This window comes from Ursus americanus, chromosome 7 (genome assembly GCF_024610735.1).
Source record: "Ursus americanus isolate L20-20 chromosome 7, mUrsAme1.1.p, whole genome shotgun sequence".
Classification (NCBI taxonomy): domain Eukaryota; kingdom Metazoa; phylum Chordata; class Mammalia; order Carnivora; family Ursidae; genus Ursus; species Ursus americanus.
In genome coordinates this window covers 67,066,429-67,085,857 of record NC_142133.1, presented here as the reverse complement: position 1 = coordinate 67,085,857, position 19,429 = coordinate 67,066,429, and the positions used below count along the sequence as shown (strand labels likewise).

At 38.7% G+C, this 19,429-nt stretch overlaps 1 protein-coding gene across 2 annotated transcripts in view; it reads right to left on the bottom strand.

Moving 5' to 3' along the window:
- Window positions 1-18,663, bottom strand: part of DNAJC27 (DnaJ heat shock protein family (Hsp40) member C27) — a 32,782-nt gene extending 14,119 nt beyond the window's left edge. The window contains exons 1-3 of one of the 2 annotated variants that reach the window (XM_045809292.2): window positions 18,369-18,663; window positions 11,332-11,414; window positions 6,926-6,995 (exon numbers count right to left, since the gene is read on the bottom strand). In XM_045809292.2, coding sequence (XP_045665248.1) covers window positions 6,926-6,995; window positions 11,332-11,414; window positions 18,369-18,455 — 240 coding nt within the window. In that variant the 5' untranslated portion in view covers window positions 18,456-18,663. The remainder of the gene's footprint in view (window positions 1-6,925; window positions 6,996-11,331; window positions 11,415-18,368) is intronic. The other variant, XM_045809291.2, reaches the window with a different exon arrangement.
- Window positions 18,664-19,429: the final 766 nt, after the last annotated feature.

Here is a 19,429-nt window from a genome sequence, read left to right as displayed (position 1 = left end):
CTCAGTGGGATTTCATGGCTCTGGAGACAGATCTGTGTTCACACTTAACTTACTAGTTGTGTGATCTTGGGCAAGTCACTTAACCTCTCTGCGTCTCAGTGTCCTCCTCTGTAAAATGGGGATAGTACTACTTACTTCACAGGGTGATTATGAGGCAAAGCATCTAAATGATGCCTGCAAAACAATGTGTATTCGCACCTTCTGCCTGCCTTCCTCACACTCCTTCTCTGATTGTCCTCCTTTGATATTTTTTGCTAGAAATGGCCACTTGCTTCCGGGGCATATCTATAAGTCTAGGAAGAGGCAGCATGAAGTACAGGGCACACGAAAGTGGCAGAAGAATGGTAGGTTGAGTGGGTGCGGAGTAACATTGACAGACCGGGAGTTTCAGGTCAAAATTCCAGTAAGAACCTTGACAGAGGCCATGTATTACTCATTCTGTCAGAGAATTCCAGTACGTACACACCCACACCAGTCTGTAGTGAGATATGAAGACATCTTACACACATCAGGCATGAAATTTAGGTTTCTGAGTACAGACAGACTCCTGGGCCAAGAATGCAAATGTCTATTAATTCGTAGAAACGGAAGCAGCTATCCCCTAAACTAAAACCAACAAAATCAGAAAGCATTAAAGTGATGGACATCGGGGTCTTCTCCCCTCAGTCCCCACCGTCCTCAGCCTGCCTGTAGTAGTGAACACGGGCCTCTCCCTTCTTTCCTGAAACTTGCTGCCTTGGCTCCCATACACCACATTCTCCGGGTGCTTGTCCGGTCTCTAACCAACTCCTCCTCTCTCCACCGCTCCCACTCCAGCTGGCTGCTATAATTCCCCAAATCCCATCTCAGGCCCTCAGCCTTTCTTTTTCAACCCTTCCTTCCAACTCAGACAACATAACCACTTGCGAAGTTTCAACTGCGAGAACCTCCAAGATGAGCCTTTTCATCTGTGCTTCCAGACCTGCGTTTCTAGTTAGTTCTAGACTCTGCCAGCAGAATGTCTTTTTGGAATCTCAACTACAATATGTACAACAGGTAACCCTCCAACTTATACCTTCCCAACCTTTTCTTTCCCTTGAACTTCTAGTGATGAAAGGAGCACACCATTCTCTGAGTCGCGTGGATTGAAAGTCTGGCATTAACCTTTGCTGCTTTCCTCTCCCTTTTCACTCAGCAGGTACAAACAATCCTGTAGGAGCTACCTCTGCCAGGCTTCCTGCACCCGTCACTTCCTTTCCATTTCCACATGCCAACATTACACTATCTCTTGCCTACTACTGCAAGAATTTTCTAAGTAACCTCCCCAGCAACATTATACACATTGCATATTTATCTTTTTAAAGCCCTGGTTCAAAAATTCTTTAGTGTTTTCCTACTGGCAACCCCCTAAAGTTCAAATTCTTTTAATTGGTGTTGAAAGTTTCTGATCAGTCCTCCACCAGCTTCCCAGTCTTATCCTCCTCCTACCTCCTGTCCTTCAGAGTGGATAATCTCTCATTCCCCAAACTTGCCCTGTGCCTCTCTAACTCCATCTGGAAACAGACACCTCTTTAATCTTTCAAGTTTAGCTATGACACTGTATCTTTCATGGAGTTTTTCCTGCCCCATGCCTCACCATCTAACCCCCAACCCCTGCCAAACAGAATCTAACCTCTGTATCCCTGGAATACCACCGACTGTGTTTCTAGTAGTGCTCATATCACTTCCTGTCTGGTTTTATAGTTGGTAGCATATACAGCTTCCTTCCCCAGTAGACTGCAAGCCACATAAAGGCATGCATCTTGATGTGTCCATCTTTGTGTCGCCAACAGGGCCTAGCAGGTGTAAGTATTCGAGACATTTTCAATCAAGAAGAACTGAATGTAGAGAATGTAAGTAGAGGCCAAAGAATTTCAAAATGCAAATTATGCTATCCAGAGGGAGATTTGCATGTAATAGAGATTTAGGCAAGCTCCATGGATTTCTCTTTCAACTGACTCAAGCTCAAGTCCGGGCTCAGCAACTAGCTACCTCTGTAATCTTGAGTAAGTGGTTTTATCACCTCCAGGTTTAGTTTTCTCATCTGTAAAATGAAAAAGGAGAAGTTTCAATGGTCCCCCACAGCTCTCTTATTCTTGGCTCCCAAAACAGCTCTCTGATATTAGTCCTGGAAATCTTGCGGCATCCAAAGTTTAATTAAATAGGATGCTAAGGGAATTGCTATTATTTCTTAGGGTGGAGATGGCAAACTTTCTAGCTTGTAGGTCAGAGAAAGCCATTAGTTTAATATCACTCAGGCCTCAAGAATTTTCTATAGGCCATCTAACTCATACCAGCAAGCCCCAGAATGATGTGTGCATCAGTGGAAGCAAGACTGTTGTTAAGATACAGGCCCAGCATTCCCTTGCGGTCCTCTCTTTGACACTTTCCTCTGAGGGTGATGTCTCACATGCTAAGCAGACTGTCCTTTCTCAGTAGGCCCTTTGGGTAAACCTGTCAAGAGGACAGATGACAGTATTAGCTTCAATGGAGGACAGGCCTCAAGGATGGGGGGAAGCCAAGGATCATGAGAATGCCTATGGATGCCTCACCAGGTGTGTGTTGAGCAAAATTTTCTTTGGTCAGTTTGGAGCTTAGGGAGAAGATGGCTTTGGTCTTATCAAAAAGGAGGGTTTGAGCTACAGACAAGTAAATATTTGACAAAAAAGGAAAAAAATCAAAGCTATTCAGAGAAAAGGTACTTCAGAAGTGGTGATTTCAAGGAGCTTCTATTAATTATACTTCTATCTTTTTGAGCTGCTGGGGGAAAAAAGCTATTGTAATTTCAATTTGCTTTGATAAGATGTCTACTGTCTAATGACAGAAAGTAAAGGAACACTAAGTGTTTTTCACTAGACAATATCTGGAAGGTTGTGTTCAGTTCTCAGCTCCTTATCAGCTAACTAGAGATTATCCACAAAGGATGTTGAGAAGCCTAGCTGGGACGAGACTAGAAAATACTTTACCTGAAAAGGAGCAGATTAACAAATATTAGAAAGGTTCTGTTGTGGAAGCACAGAGTCAGTCTATGTTGTTCCAAAAACAAGGCCAAGATCAATGGTGAAAGTCAAAGGAAGGCAGCCTTCAAAAGGGAGTTCTTAGTCCAGTTTTTAACTGTATAAAGGATGAGCTTGTGAAGCAGTGTGACCCCATCATTAGAGACATTCATTCTGCAAACTATTACAGTCTGTACCACTCAAAACTATCTTGTGTATCATATCATTCCTGGATTCCCACCAACCTGTGTAATTCTTACTTACCCATCAATGTTTAATTTAAACATCACTTCCTTCAACAAGACTTCCTGTCCTCCCAGATAAGCTAGGCTAGATATTAAATGCTCCCAAGTATTCTGTCATTTGTTTAACATCTGTCTTCTCTGACAGATTTGTGTTCCATGAGGACAGGGACTGTGTATTGCCATTGTCCAACACAGAAACTGGCACACTGGTATGTGGTGAATGAATGATGGCCATTAATAGGGAAGGTTACAGAAAGAAATCCTGCAGTGGCAGAGTTCTGGACCACACTAATTCTCAGGCATTTTCTAACTCTGCATTTTTATGACTTTGGAGAAATCTAAGATTTATTCTAGCATTTCTGGTAGTTAGAATCTATGCCAAGCTTGCAGGCACCTAGAGCCTCCATTCCTTTTATCACTGACAATATTCTATACTTGTAAAATTGATTTAACTCAGTAAGCCTTCACATTTAAAAAGAATTCATTCTACCTAAATATTTGGGTATACTCACAAGATGGAAGATTATACAGCCAATATGTTATTTTTTCTCCAGGAAGGTAAAGTAGATATACTTTTCCCTATTCTTCCTGCAAAGTACAGGTAAAAACCCTGAGCGTTATATATAAATCACATATAAGAGGACACATGGAAGACGGAGAGAAGACAGGTAAGCCAGGGACTTCGGGATCCAACAAATGACACTGTTCTGTTTCCTGGATTTTCTTCTGCCTCATATATCTAAGACTTGGAACTGAAAAAGTACAACTTAGAAATGCCAGTGGGTACAGACAAATAAAAGCCCAACAAAAGCCTGTTCTCTTTAGCCAAAGGAGCAGGAAAGGGGTAGCCTCATAAGACAAAAGAACTTTAGATGATAACCCTACTCCAGCCAGATGCCTCAGGAACAATCTGTCTCTCCATTCCCACCCACCTAAGCAAAGGCTGAGGGGGAGATTGTGGAAAAATAAATTACTGAAAATAGCTAAACTAAACTAAAAAAGCTTAATAGTTGGGCTCAGCAGTAGATTGGAGGAGACAGTGGACAAACTCAGTGAACTGGAAGGCAAAACAGTAAAATTTACCCCATCTGGAACAACAGAGAGAACATAAACTTAAAAACAAAAACAAAAACAAAAAAACAGTCTCAGGGACTGATACAATTATAAGAGATCGGTTCAGGAAGGGGAGAAAAAACAGGGTGGGGCTGAAAAGTACTCAAAGAAATAACAGCTGAAAACTTCCCAAATTTGGTAAGAGACATAAACCTACAGAATAAAGAAGCTGTGAAAATCCTAAACATGAAAAACCCAAAGAAATCCATGCTAACACACATCATAATTAAACCTTAGAAATTAAAGACAAAGGAAAAATCATGAGAGCAGCTACAGAAAAATGACCTCTTCTATGTGGAAAACATTTTCAAATGATAGCAGATTTCTCATCAGCATCCATGGAGGCCAGAGGAAAGAAGTACGCTATTCAAGTGCTGAAAGAAAAGAAATATCAGCCCGGAATCTTATAACCAGAAAAAGTAGTCTTCAGGAACAAAGGGGAAATCGAGACATTTTCAATCAGGGAAAACTAAGAGAATCTGTTGCCAGCAGATTTATGCTTAAAAAATGGCTAAAGGAAATTCTTTAAACAGAAAGGAAATGATGAAAATGGAACTATGGAATACAGCAAAGGACAGAAGAACAGAGTAAGCAAAAATATGGGTAAATATAACAACCTTCCCTTCTTTCTTGAGTTTCCTAAATTATGTTTGACAGTTAAGCAAAGATTAAACTATCTGATCCGGTTCTAATGATATACAGAGAAAATTTTAAGGCAATTATCAATGGGGGAAGATAAAGAGATGCAAAGGAAAGAAAAGTTTCTAAAATTCCGTTCAAACTGTTAAAATGATGACACCAAAAGACTGTGCTAACTTCAATAGTTTTACAGCTACAACACCCACTAATGTAGCTATTCAGAGAGATTTATTCAAAGACATTATGGACAAATCAAAATGGAATTCAAAAAGTGTTCAACTAAACCATAGGAGGCAGGAAACAGAAAACAGAGAACTGGAAAAACAGAACAAACAGAAAACAAAACAAAAAATAAAAGGCAGACTTGTGCCCCAGTATACCCATAATTACATTAAATGTAAATGGTCTAAAGATATCAATTAAAGGACAGAAATTGGAATAATGGATTGAAAACATGACCCAACATGGGCCATCTACAAGAAAGTCACTTTGAATACAATGATATAAGCAGACTGAAAGCAAAGGGATAGAAAAGGATATACCATGCAAACATTAATCAAAGGAAAGAACAAATGGCTATATTAATATCAGATAGAGTAGACATCAGAGCAAAAAGATTACCAGAGACAGAGGGGGAGATTATATAAAAATAAAACTATAAAAAGAAGACATAACAATCCTAAATGTGTATGCACCAAATAGCAAAGCTGCAAAATATACGAAGCAAATATGATAGGACTGAAAGGAGAAACAGACAAATCCACAATCATAGTGGAGACTCTAACACCCCTCCCTCGGCAATTGATAGAACAACCAGACAAAAGGTCAGCAAGGATATAAGAGAATTCAACAACACCACTGGCCAACAAGATCTAATAAATATTTGTAGGACACTCCATCCAACAACAGCAGAATACACACCCTTTTCAAGTGCCCACGGAAGACGAAGACAGACCATATCCTGGGCCCTGAAAAAAAACTCAACAAATTTAAAAGAATCAAAATCATATAGTACGTTTTCTCATCACAATGGCATCAAACCAGAAATTAGTAACAGAAAGATAACCAAAAAATCTCTAACATTTGGAAACTAAACAGCACACTTCGAAAAAAATCCATAGGTCAAACAGAAAGTCTCAAGAGAAATAAAAAAACACACTGAATGAATGAAATATGAATGAAGCTGAAAACACTACATATCAAACTGTGTGGGACACAGCGAAGCAGTGCTGGGCGGGGAACTGACAGCACCAGATGGACACATTAGAAAAGCAGAAAGTCTCAAATCAATAACATAAGCTCCCACATAAAGAACCTAGAACAAGAAGAGCAAAAGAAACACAAAGCACGCAGAAGGAAGGAAATAATAAAGATAAAAGAAGTCAAAGGCCAAACCAGAAAAGAGCAAAGAGTCTCTTCAGGGAAAATGAACCACCCAAGGAAGGAAAAACAAAAGAGAATGGCCATGAGACTCATTTCGTGACTCAGAACAGATAAGCAGGTGGGGTCCTCTCCGGAGAGATAACACGAAAGGCTGAGGAGTGAACTGGAAAGATCACTCTAGTACCTTGCTATGAAAGAAGTCACATTCCTGAATTCTTAAGTCCAAGTGTGAATATAATTATCCTTTCACATTCTGGGCTAAGGTACAAAGTATAAAGCAACAGTCCTTTGAAAGTTAAAATGTCTGATCTAAGTGTTTGAAACATTAGCAATGAAATTTCCTACCACTACTTAAGGGGATGGAACAAAAGGTTTTCATTCAGTTAAGGCTAAGAAAGGAAGCCACAACCACCAGCTAAATTCACCTAATTTTATACATGATTTGCATACTGGTTGTTTCAGATAACTCAGGATATTTCCCTAATCCACTGACAATACTGAATACAGGTTTTCTCAAAAAGGCTTTCTTACCTCATAGAAGAAGGGATGGCCAGCCATATCAAAGATGTTAACTTTGATTTCTCTGTCTCTGACTTGTACCCTGAAAAGTTCAAATGGAAACAATTCCAAAGAAGGTTATGGCTTCTGCATTCCCATTCATATTATTTATGTCATTTATGAATTTTAAAAAGGTATAGTATGAAATTTAACAGAGGCTTTCTTAGTGCCTCTTTTTGATACCAGATAATCGTTACAACAGAAGCTGGCAACTTGGCAGGTCATCCTGCCTCCTTATTTTAAGAACACTGAGACTGCTTGTAATAAGCACCCTCATTGACCTTCAGCTTACCTCAAGACACTTCAGACCACATCCCTTAACTAACAGATACCGGCTATTACCATGGAACTAAGAAAACTGATCTGGGACAAGTAGGAGTGAGATGAAGGAAAACAAAATATTTTATTTCACTTAATAAGACGTCTTAACACATCAAAAACTAATGATGTACTATATGGTGACTAACATAACATAATAAAAAATTTTTTTAAATGGGCAAAAACGTAGGGGCGCCTGGGTGGCTCAGTCGTTAAATGTCTGCCTTCAGCTCAGGGCATGATCCTGGCATTCTGGGATCGAGTCCCACATCGGGCTCCTCCGCTGGGAGCCTGCTTCTTCCTCTCCCACTCCCCCTGCTTGTGTTCCCTCTCTCCCTGGCTGTCTCTCTCTCTCTGTCAAATAAATAAAAAAATCCTTAAAAAAAAAATGGGCAAAAACGCACACACACACACACACACATTACTACTGGTTATGTGTGGTTACCATGCAGAACAGTAACTAAGGTGTGTGATCTTCATTGAGCAAGAGCAACAGTCAACTTGTTTTCAAAATTTTTAAATGGAGAAAAGAACAAAAAGGGAACATAACAGCTATTCATATTAGAATTAAATACTGTCAACATCATAGCATATTTGCATCTTGTCCTTTTTATTTTTTTCAAGAAAAATCACTATTGGTAAATAAATTAATGAAATATTGTAAGTACTTCAAACACCAAAGAAAAATACAAAGATGAAAGTTTAAAATTTATCCCAAATCCTATCACCCAGAAAAAACCATCATCAATATAGATGAACATCACTGCAGTCTTTTTCTATGCATAGATATGACTGATAAACATATGCATTTTTATAAAAATGGGATCGTGCTATTTTAAAACAAAAAGTATAAAATTTATTTGTTACTGAATTTAACAAAAGAAAAAGGAACTGAACTAGAATTATTGAACTTTAAATATGTTTCCTGATCATAAGAAACATTTCCTAATAGACCCGTCTAAGTTAAGAATAGGAATTATTCACAATAAATTAACAGATTAGAATCATTATGTTTTTAAGTGGCGTGTTTCAGTTTAGACAGCATTGACATGACCCCCTCCTACGGAATACAAGGACATCAGTACTTGCTCTCACTGTCCCTACACTACTTCCTGGTTTGTTTATTATTATTATTCCCTTTTCCACAGTTATAACATCCCTTTTCTATTCTGAAACCATAATTCCTACAGTTGTTTTATATTACTTGCAGATTTAAATTAAGCTAACCACTAACCATTTCTTTATTCCTAAATTCTCTACAATATTTCATCAATTCCAAAATGTGTACTTGTTTTCATTTTAACATCTGTGAAATCAGGATCCATCTTATAAAAGAGGATGTGAGAGCAGTAAAACAGAATAACAACAGAGTCTGAGAGCATCTGGAGAAAATCTGGTATAATAATTTATATTAGAAAATTCTGACTTAAAGAGATAGCAGCTGAGAGGGGATGTAACTAAAGGCTATAAAGCAGGAATGAACACAAATGTATTCACACACTGAAACTCAAAGGGTTAATTTAATTCAGATGCCAGACAGGGCAATTATCTTAAGAAAAATGGTAATTCATTACCCCAAGGTCATGCTTTCCTAAGTTGTGGCCTGAAGACCACCTGCATCATTATTATGAGAGGCTGTTAAAAATGCAGATTCCGGTGCCCCACCTCAGACCTGGCAAATCAGAATCTTAGTGGGCGGGTCCCAGGAGTCTGCATTTTTACAAACTCCACACGTTATTCTTCAATATGCTGGGATTTGAGCTTCACCATGTTGGAAACAGGGAGGATGGAATGGGTATCTATTATTTTGACTTCCCCGGAGTACCCCCGTTTCCTCTCCCAGTTGTGGTTCAGATGGGTTCTGCTACATGTTCTTAGTGATCCCACTCTGTTGGCCGCAGCCAGCTGAGCTGGGGAAAGGCACCTGTCCCCACCTGGACAATCAAACCTTCCCTGGGATTTTTAAACTTGGAATACTAGCTTTGGTCCCTCTCTGGAAGTAAAATTCACAATGTGAGACTGAGATCTGCTGGCAGCCGTGTAAAGGAAGCTAACAGGTGGAAGTAAATGATCTGTCCCTGGTTCCGGCCATCTCTAAGGCCCAGCATTCTCGTAATTGGATTATGTGAATCGATTAATATCCTTTATTTTTCATTATTATTATTTTTTATTTTTTTATTTTTATTTTTTGCTTGAGTTGGTTTGAGTTGGGTTCCTATCAATTATATTCTCCTGATTCACCACGGGACAACCATCTTTCTCCAAAAAAATTTTCAGCCTGAAATAGAATAGTCTGTTGACTAAAAGCACCACAGTTCTATGGCATAATATGGTGATTCTCATTTCTTAGGTGAATAAATTAGCTACTTATATGGATTCAAAACAAAACTGCCTTAAACAGTATCTCCTGCCATATCACTGATGAAATTCTGTGTCCTAAGGTATAGATATACCCCACCACTTTAGTCCACCTTCTTGAAAGCTGCCTTCATATTCTAATCTTGCAAACTTCCTCTTCAGATGTATCTATCTTACCCAATAATACATAGTTTGTTTTTTTTTTAAGATTTTATTTATTTATTCGACAGAGATAGAGACAGCCAGCGAGAGAGGGAACACAAGCAGGGGGAGTGGGAGAGGAAGAAGCAGGCTCATAGCGGAAGAGCCTGATGTGGGGCTCGATCCCATAACTCCAGGATCACGCCCTGAGCTGAAGGCAGACGCTCAACCGCTGTGCCACCCAGGCGCCCCAATAATACATAGTTTTTTAGTATCTACTATGTACAAGCACTGTACCAGGCACTTGGAAATGATAATAGCCCCTTTTTCGTGGAGCTTACAATCTAGCAGGAGACATTAAACATATATAAATAATAATGACATGTGGCAATTTATTCTAAGAACCATAAATAGCATACAGAGGTTCAATATTTCTGTCACTTGCAACCAGAAAGAGTCCTGACTGATAAAGGAGCTATTCCAAGGCCTTATGGGAACAAATTTTACACCTTGAAGAGTGTGACAGATGGAGAGATGAGGGGAAAGGACATTTGAGGTGGACAGAATGAATAATGGCACTGAGACAGGAAAATATGAGGACAGCAGTGCAGTGTGGATGGAGGGTAAAGTGTGTAAAGGAATGCAACAAGAGGGAAAGAAAGGGGGCAGGTTAGGGCCAGAAGAGTGAGCCCCTGAAATTCCACCTTCGGAGAGTGTGCAGTATACCTCAATTCTATGCTTTGGCAGGATTATTTCCTATTAATATAACCCTATCTCCCCAAGCTCAACCCACCCTCGATTCATCTCCAGATCAATCCCCACTTCTTCCCAATTTTACTTCTGCTAGACCATTTTCTAGATACCAATAGGTTATAAAGATCATAAACCAATAAAGGATGTTCTCTGGTAGAAAATTTTATAATATTTAGGTATACATATCTATATCTATAGATATATATAATATAATCTATCTATATAATATGATATAATATATTAAAATATAAAATTTTATAATATTTAGATTTTTTAGAAAGAATATCTCAAAATGCTCTACAAACATATCTGCTAATAGGACCTATTTATGCAGAAACATGTTTCCTAAAAAGTACATTGGCCAGTTAGGCTTTTTATTAACCTGCTCATTGTTGTTGACCCTACACCTAAGGCAAGGAAAAAAGAATGTGCTCAGTGATGAACAAATTATATGATCACTACATATCTGTAAAGATCTCTTATTCCTATCTTTCCTGATTTATCTTCAGAATCTCTATTTCAAGATACATCATTTTAGGGGCGCCTGGGTGGCACAGCGGTTAAGTGTCTGCCTTCAGCTCAGGGCGTGATCCCGGCGTTCTGGGATCGAGTCCCACATCAGGCTCCTCCGTTGTGAGCCTGCTTCTTCCTCTCCCACTCCCCCTGCTTGTGTTCCCTCTCTCGCTGCCTGTCTCTCTCTCTGTCAAATAAATAAATAAAATCTTTAAAAAAAAAAAAAAAAGATACATCATTTTAGAGTGGTTTGAACGTCTGTGTAATTTACAAGTCCAAAGAAACAATGTACTTACTTTGTGACTCCATAGTCAATTCCAATTGTTGCAAGATATTTAGACACAAATCTTTTCTCACAGTATCGTTTTATAATACAGCTCTAAAAAGGTAAAAAACACATGCTTTTAGTAAATACACTCAGGAAACACAAAATTAGCACAGTTCTTCATTATGGTTTCTTCACCCACCACAATGAGAGAGAAAGCATTTTCAAAGAACTGAAACAAATGCTAAAACTGAAAATTTTAAAGAAAAATTATTTCAATGTTCTTCCCTTAATACCAAACATGTTTTCAGTTTAGTTCTCCAACCTTGTGCTCTTTTCTTTTAAAGACTTACTCTTATGCTTCCAACAATACCACCAAAATGTTTAGCCTTGCCCTCCTTTCTCCAAAGCATATCTACATCTTCGAATACTAAGACTACTTTCTACTTGGGTGTCTTGCTGTTACCTCAAATTCGACATGTTCAAAAATGACCTAATCCTATACATAAAAACAGTTCATTGGGCTGATATCCTGGTTCTGTTAATAATACCACCATTTTCCCAACCTCAGAGGACTAGAATATTAAAGCCATGTTCGATTCTGAGCCTAAGTCTTCTAAAGGTTTCTTGCCTCTTTCTCTTCATTCCAATTCCCATTGACACCTTTTGGGTTTAGATCCTCATCATCAACTCCTAGACAACTGTAGGAAATTCTTTACTGGTCTTTCTGCCTTCCCTTCCTCCCAGCCTTGGTCAATATTGCACACCACTGACATTTTTCATTCCCTGACATTCCCTAACTCAAAAACCTTCAGTGGCTTCTCAGTGCCAAGTTTGAAATCCAAATTCCTTTGTCCTTTTTTCAAGGTTCTCCATAATCTGGCCCTAATCTGTATTCCCTGTCTGAACCCTTCTAATATAAACTCTCCATTTCTGCAAAACTCCCAGAGACCTGACCTCCTGACTTTTGTCCTTACTTTCCCCTCTATTGGAATGAGCTTTCTCCCTTCTTTCCAAATCTTACTTATCCTTCAAAGCCCAGATCAAACTCGGAGCTGCAGGTTATAAGAGATCTTGCCTGCATCTGAACTCTTCTAACACTTCACATGCATACTAATATATACACATATATTACACACACACACGCCAGCAGTCATACATTGTTTTGTATTGTTAGTTATCATTTCACGTGTGTATATTCACCATATCTCTTCAGCTAGACAGTAAACTATTTGAGGACAACAAACACCAGTATTCTACTTCTATCTTTTTGCTCATGTCAATGAAATTTGCTCAGTGCCAGCGAAAACCAATTTTAAATGACTTGTATATTAATAACAACCCTTAGCATTCATGAAACTTACAATTTACTTGGGAGTGCTAGTAATGGAGTTTATTCTGCTCAAATCCTTCCCTGATGAACGTTAACCTAAATTAAATAGGACAGTTAATTTAAAAAGCAGTTAATAAGCTTATTGTGAACTGAAGGGAAAATTTCTTTGGAGTGACTACTGCTAAGAGGCTATACTTTTAAAAGCATTTTAGAGCGTGATCGCACCTCACAAACATTTTCTCTCACAATGGCTTGGGAAAAATGAATATAGCCTTTTTCTAAATTATTCATGAAACTAAGAGGCCTGGCAGTCCTTAACTACAGAACACTATTTAAACACTAGTTCTAAGTATTTAACAAGACACACATTTAAGTAATTGTATTAATAACCACTCCCTATAACACAAATAGACAGGGCTCCTGGTCCTTAGGGTCTTATAAGCTGAGTTAAATAACATAAATACAGAGAGAATGTTTTGCTTTCACTATTTTTCTTAAATAGATTTTTAAGGTACTTTTCCTTTTTAATTAATGCAATTTCAGTTAAAATCTTAACAGGTTTGGCCCTCTTTTTAAATAGAATTTTCCTAAAATTCAAATGAAAGAACAACTATCTTGGAAGAACTAATCAAAATATGAAAAGAGGAATGGGGCAGGGCAATAGAAAGAGGAGGGAACCTACCTTAATAGATATTAAAATATAGTCTGAAACCTATCTAGACAGTATTATATTGGCATAAGAATAGACAAATAGGTCAGCAGAACAGAAGAGAGAGCCCAGAAATAGATCCCATTAAAAGAAGAAATTTTAAAAGTGACCAAGGTGATACTTAAAGTTAAGGAGAAAAGGATGATTTCTTTAGTAAAATACTACTCGCACAAGTTAGGCCCTTTTCAAAATACAAAAATAAATTCAGTTGAATTTGTGATTTTAAAATTTAAAAATAAAACAACAGAAGAAAATGTGTACCATCACTTCTCGGCCCTTTGGCTAAGATCAAGTGCAGAAGAAATGTGCAACCTTAGGGAAACCTTCTCAACCAAGAAAGAAAACTCAAAAACCAAAAAAGAAAAGGAGAGGCATAACTGAATATATAGAAATAATAATGATCACAAAAGCAACCGTGTGGCAAAATATTTATAAAAATATTAAAAGACAAATGACATACTCAGACAAATATTCATTACTCATATGGCCGGCAAAAAGTTACTATCTCTGATGTCCCTGAACCAGAAAAATTGATAAGAAAGACACCTCATCCAATAGAAAAATGAGTAGGGAATATAAATATACAGAAGAGCAAATCCAAATAGCCAAAAAGCATATGAAAAGGTGCTCAACTTCATCTGTAGTCCATGAAATGCAAATTAAAGTAATACTTCTCACTAACCAGACTGGGAGTCATTAAAAGAATGACAACACCTGTGTTGGCAGGGATATGGGGAAAAGGGTACCTGCATACTATACTGCTGGTAGAAATACAGTTTTTTGAAGAGCAGTTGGCAATAGCTACTAAAATTTAAAAGCTCTTCAACTCAGCATTCTACCCCTGGGAATCTAGTCTATAGAAATTAGAGGACCAGTATTTAAGTGTGTGTATACACACACACACACACACACACACACACACACACACAGCATTTATTGCAACATTGTTTGTAGTAGGGGAAAAGCTGGAAAGGACATGAATTCTTATCAATAGAGGAATGCTTGCATATCATGGACTATTATGCGAATGAAAAGAGTACAGCTGTATCAGATAACTTGGAGGGATTATCATATCTATTGTTAAGAAAGAAAAGCAAACTCCAAGAAGTATATACAATATTGTAAGACCTTTAAAAACCCAATTCAACTGATTTGACATGAAAATATTTATTAAATATAACTGGAAATCTAAAATTAGGGCAAGCTTCAAAGTTGGGTGTTATAAAGAGTCAATGTAAGCACTTTAGGAAACTTCTGATCCTAGAGGACACTGAGAACTGGACTGGGTCTTTGGGGTAGGTTGAAGGCAGAAAGCTGAATTAGATACACAAAGGCCACAGAGAACTTTCAGGATTCTCCCAGAGAGATTAAGCCCTTGGAAATCCCCTTTTTCTTACTGGATTTCTAGAACCTCTATAACTATGCTGAGTAATAAAGGAAAAGAGCAAGTATCCTCTCCATACCTAATTTTAATGGAAATGGACTTAGCATTGTACCATTTGGTATGATGTTTGCTGTTGATTAATAATAAACACTGTTTATCATATTTAAGTAGTTTCATTTTATTCTGATTTTGCTTAAAGTTTTTATTAGGATTGACTACTTGATTGTATCAAATGTTTTTCCAGTACTGAAAAAATTTTCTCCAGTAGTCAGTTGATGTGATAAATTATGCTAACTTCTTAATATTAAACCATGTTTACATTCCAGGGATAAATTCTACTTGCTAATAGTGAATTATTTTTGACATATTGCTGAGTTCTATTTGTTGATATTTAAGAAATTATGCATCTTTCTATATATGTGAAATTGGGATCTACTCTTCTTTTTTGACAGTATATCAAGTTTTGCTAGTTAAGTTACCATGACTTCATATAATAAATTGGAGAGGTGTTCATCTCTTTCTTTGCCTTAAAATAATTAAAGTAACAGAAACTGTTATTTAAAGCTTAAATAAAGCTTATTCACGAAGCCATCTGATCCTGATACCTTTTTGGAGGATAAATCTTTTAATTGTTTTTCTAATTTCTTCTTATGTGACTAGTGTTCTACTTCTTTCTGAGTCAATTTTGGTCATTTATGTTTTGCTAGGAAGTCCTCCATTACCTCTACATTTTCAAATGTGCTTCTATAGACTTGGATATAATATTCTCTAGTCATTCTTTTAATCTCTTCTAGTTTGTGATTATGTTTCCCTTCCAGTATTAATCTTGTAATTTTTCATTTTCTCTGTTTTTCTTAAATAGATTTTTTAGGCACTTTTCTTTTTTATTAATTTTCATTTTCCAAAATTTCTTTTGGTTTATTTTGTGACCTTTTTCTAATGTCTTAGGTACTAAGTTCCTTTAGTATTTTGTACCATAGATATTGTACCATATCACAAAATTCACACTTTTAAGGTATACAATTCAGTGGTTTTCAGTATACTCACAAAGTTTAAAACCATTAAGTTCCTTTAGTTTTTCTCTCTCTTCTTTAGAAATGAATAAGATAATGTGTTTTCCTCTGACTACAGCTTTAATTTTGTCCTGAAGGTTTCAGTATAGATTCTCTCCCTTTCACTGCTTTCTAGTTATTTTATCATTTGTTTTGATTTGTGCTTTGGTCCAAAGATTATTTATTAGGGCATGTCTTAATTTTTAACTTAAGATTGTTTATCTTTCTACATTTCCAAATTCTTTAAAATGAGTATGTGCTACTTTTATAACTAAGGCAATTTTTTTTTTTAGAGAGAAAGAGAGGGAGCATGCGTGTGTGCGTGAGGGGAGGGGTAGGGGCAGAGGGAGAGGGACAGAGAGAATCTTAAGCAGGCTCCATGACATGGGGCTCAATCTCATGACCCCGAGATCATGACCTGAGCCAAAATCAAGAGTCAGACGCTTAACCAACTAAGCCACACAGATGCTCCAGCAAAATGGGTTTTTTTAATTTTATTTTTTAAAGTTACATTTAATTCTTTGATCCACTTAAAATTCATTTTTAAGAAAGCAATGCAAGAGGAATCCACCTCACTCCCAAAGAGTAAATTATTGTTCTAGCAGTACTTATTAAATGGCCCCTACTTTTCCACCACTTTACTACATTTATTGTAAACTGAACTTCCTTATACATTTGGATTTATTTCTGGACTCCAGTCTATTCCACTGATGTCTCTCTATGTCCTTTCCAGCATCAATAGGAAAAGCTTGGTAATTTTAAAATATGTCCTATTATCTGGTAGTGTTTTCTTTTTTTCACAGTTTTCCTGGTTATTCGCACACTTAATTTTTCATAAGGACTTTAGTACTTTTTATTATGTTTTGAAAGGAAAAAAAAACCTATTGGTATTTTAACTAGGATTGAATTACATTTGTAGATTATTTTAAAGAATTGACATCTCTAAAATGTCAAGTGATCTTAATTAAGGGGAAAGTATATCTTTCCATTTGCCCAAGTAATTTCATGTCCCTTTGTAGAGCTTGAAATTTTTCCTCATATATGTCCTACCTATTTCTTCCTAAGTTTAAACTCAGGCACTTTATTTTGTCTGTTATTGTAAATTAAAATAATTTCTCAATTATATATTAAAACATATCATTTGATATACTGAAGCTGTTAATTTTTGTATATTAATTTTGCCTTACTGAATTTTCTTATTGTTTCTAAAAGCTTTTCAGTTAATTCTCTTTAGGTTTCCAGATAAATAATCATATCATTAGCAAATAACAATAATTTTGCCTTCTCCTTTCCAGTATTTCATATTTTATTTTTTTCCTCTTGCCTAATTGCATTGGCTAATAAATCTAGAACAACGTTAAATAAATGTGACATTGGGTATTTGGGGCTATTTTAAATGTTGCGCCATTAAGCAGAGGAAAATTACAAACGTGGTGCAGGCTTACTTAGCCAGCTTACTATTAAACCTTTTAGAGGCTTCTTTTCTTTTTAATCCCCAGCACATAGTTGATGTTCAATCAGTGTTGACTTTCAGTGACTGCTATGTTAATACATACATACACACAGATACATAAATAGTACTGGGTAATGCTAAATGGAAACACAAGACACTAATAAACATTTACTGAGCATCAACTACGCTCAGGGGGCACTGGCCTAAACACTTCCATTAACGGCTCTTTTGGCATATAGGTCCTACTTGGAGTTGATTTTCACAGCATACGATGGTGGAGAGAGAACTGCAGTAGGCTGTGAAGACCCAAGTTCTAATCCTGTCTCTGTCATTGATGTGATGACCTTGGGAGGTTCTTAACCAACAGCTTCCACTCACCCAGAAGGGGAGACAATTTGAGTGAAGAGGAGACAGTTTCGAATTCACCTGGGGGAAGGCCTCTGGTCCCTCTTGCCCTCCCCTCTCCCCTCCAGGTACACACACTATAGGAGAGCTTTATAGCTGGTACCCAGTAGATCCAGCAGAAAGGCGGTGGAACCAAGGCTTTGAGAGAATGAATATGATGACTACCAGAAATAAAAATAAAAGCAACACACAAAACAAAATAATGCAGGCTCCTTGACAGCCACTGCATTTCCCTTGTGAAGGATGTCACCAACAGTTACGCTCTTAAAATAGACTCTGGGCTCCATGTCTGCAGGGCAACATTTACAAACTCCTCACATGCACCCCAGTAAGTTCCCGTAGGCTCCCAAGAACTGCTGGGGTAACTAAACTTTTATTCTTCACCTTTAAGCCCTGGACAGGTCACCTAGAACGCAGATAGGGTAGCTAGGCAGACGATCTGACATAAGCACCTAGGCCTCCTTACTTTTTGGGGCATACATTCAAGGGTTAGCGGTCACATGAGACACCTTCTTATGGAGAGTGACGTCAGTGGAGGAGGAGGGGGCAACCCAAAGGTCAAAAAGGTCAGGAGAGTTTTCCTCACGGAGGCGCATCCCCTAGGAGGAGACCCGGGCCTGCTCAGGGGCGGGAAGGAGGCTGGGCCCCGGGCTGTTGAGTGGCCGCTCTCCCAGCCAATCGGCACGTCGCCCCGCCGCGTTGAGGTCCCGCCCCTCCCAGCGCGGTACTCACTTTTCCCACTTCAGCGTTGCCCATGGAGATGACTTTGATGCGCAGGGACTTGCCAGGCTCCTTCCGCTTGGGCATGTTGGCCTCCATTGCCCTCGCTCTCTCGGGGCCACCCGCCTCGCTATCTCCTTGTTCACCAGGCTGGCCCGTCCCTCAGGCCTCGTCGTCCAATGGCGGAATCGCTGCTATCGTCACCGCCCCGGCTCCGCGGCTCGCCATCCCCGCCGCTGCCTAGCAGCGGGCGCGGGCGGTTGGGAGCGCTGGGAGCTGGGGGTGGGAGAAGACAGTCTCGCGATGCTAGAAAAGGGAGACGTGACGTCATCACCGGGCTCTGGAGACGAGGTTTTGATTACCTGTTCCCAGGAGTCGCTCCAGTGTGCGGGGCTGAGTCCCTCAGCAGGAAGTCTGTGTGGAGGGGTGGCTGGGTTTCCACCGGGAGCGCGGCTTGGGCGCCGGGACAGCGGCATTTGTTAACCTTAGCAGCCGAGTGGTAGAAATGTATTGGCGGTTTGGGGCAGATCCTCGGGCTGGGAGTATTTGGAATTGTGGGTTCAGGCCCAGTTGCGCTAAAAATTCGAAGTAGACCATAGTCTGGGGGTGTTTTTTTCCTGAATTCTTAAATCCCTATGGGCCCGTCTACGCTAACAACCCCCCGCCTCCCCCATATGATGTTTCTCGGGCTTGCAGAGGAGCCCGGGGAAGTGGAGAAGTCGGGGCCCTGGTTCTGGAAGAGGGGCATTACTATCGTTAAAAAAATAGCTTGTCCACTTGGAGTCAAGACGGATTTTAGTTTAGTCATTGCTCTTCTATTACATAGTCCTTGTCTGTCGGAAGAAAGCTCAGATTAGACGTTTCTTACACTCTTCCAGTTCTATGAAGCGGTGTGTGCTTGTAGCTGTTTGCGCCTTCATTTTCCTCTCCCTCCCATTTACATTCAAACTTAACCCTCCCTGTAACTGATAATATGACAGTAGAATAGTAATGAATCCTAAGATAATCACTTTTCTATTCTCATTCCAGGGGATGAGAAAAGCAACTGCTTGGATAAAAAACAGTCTGAGAGG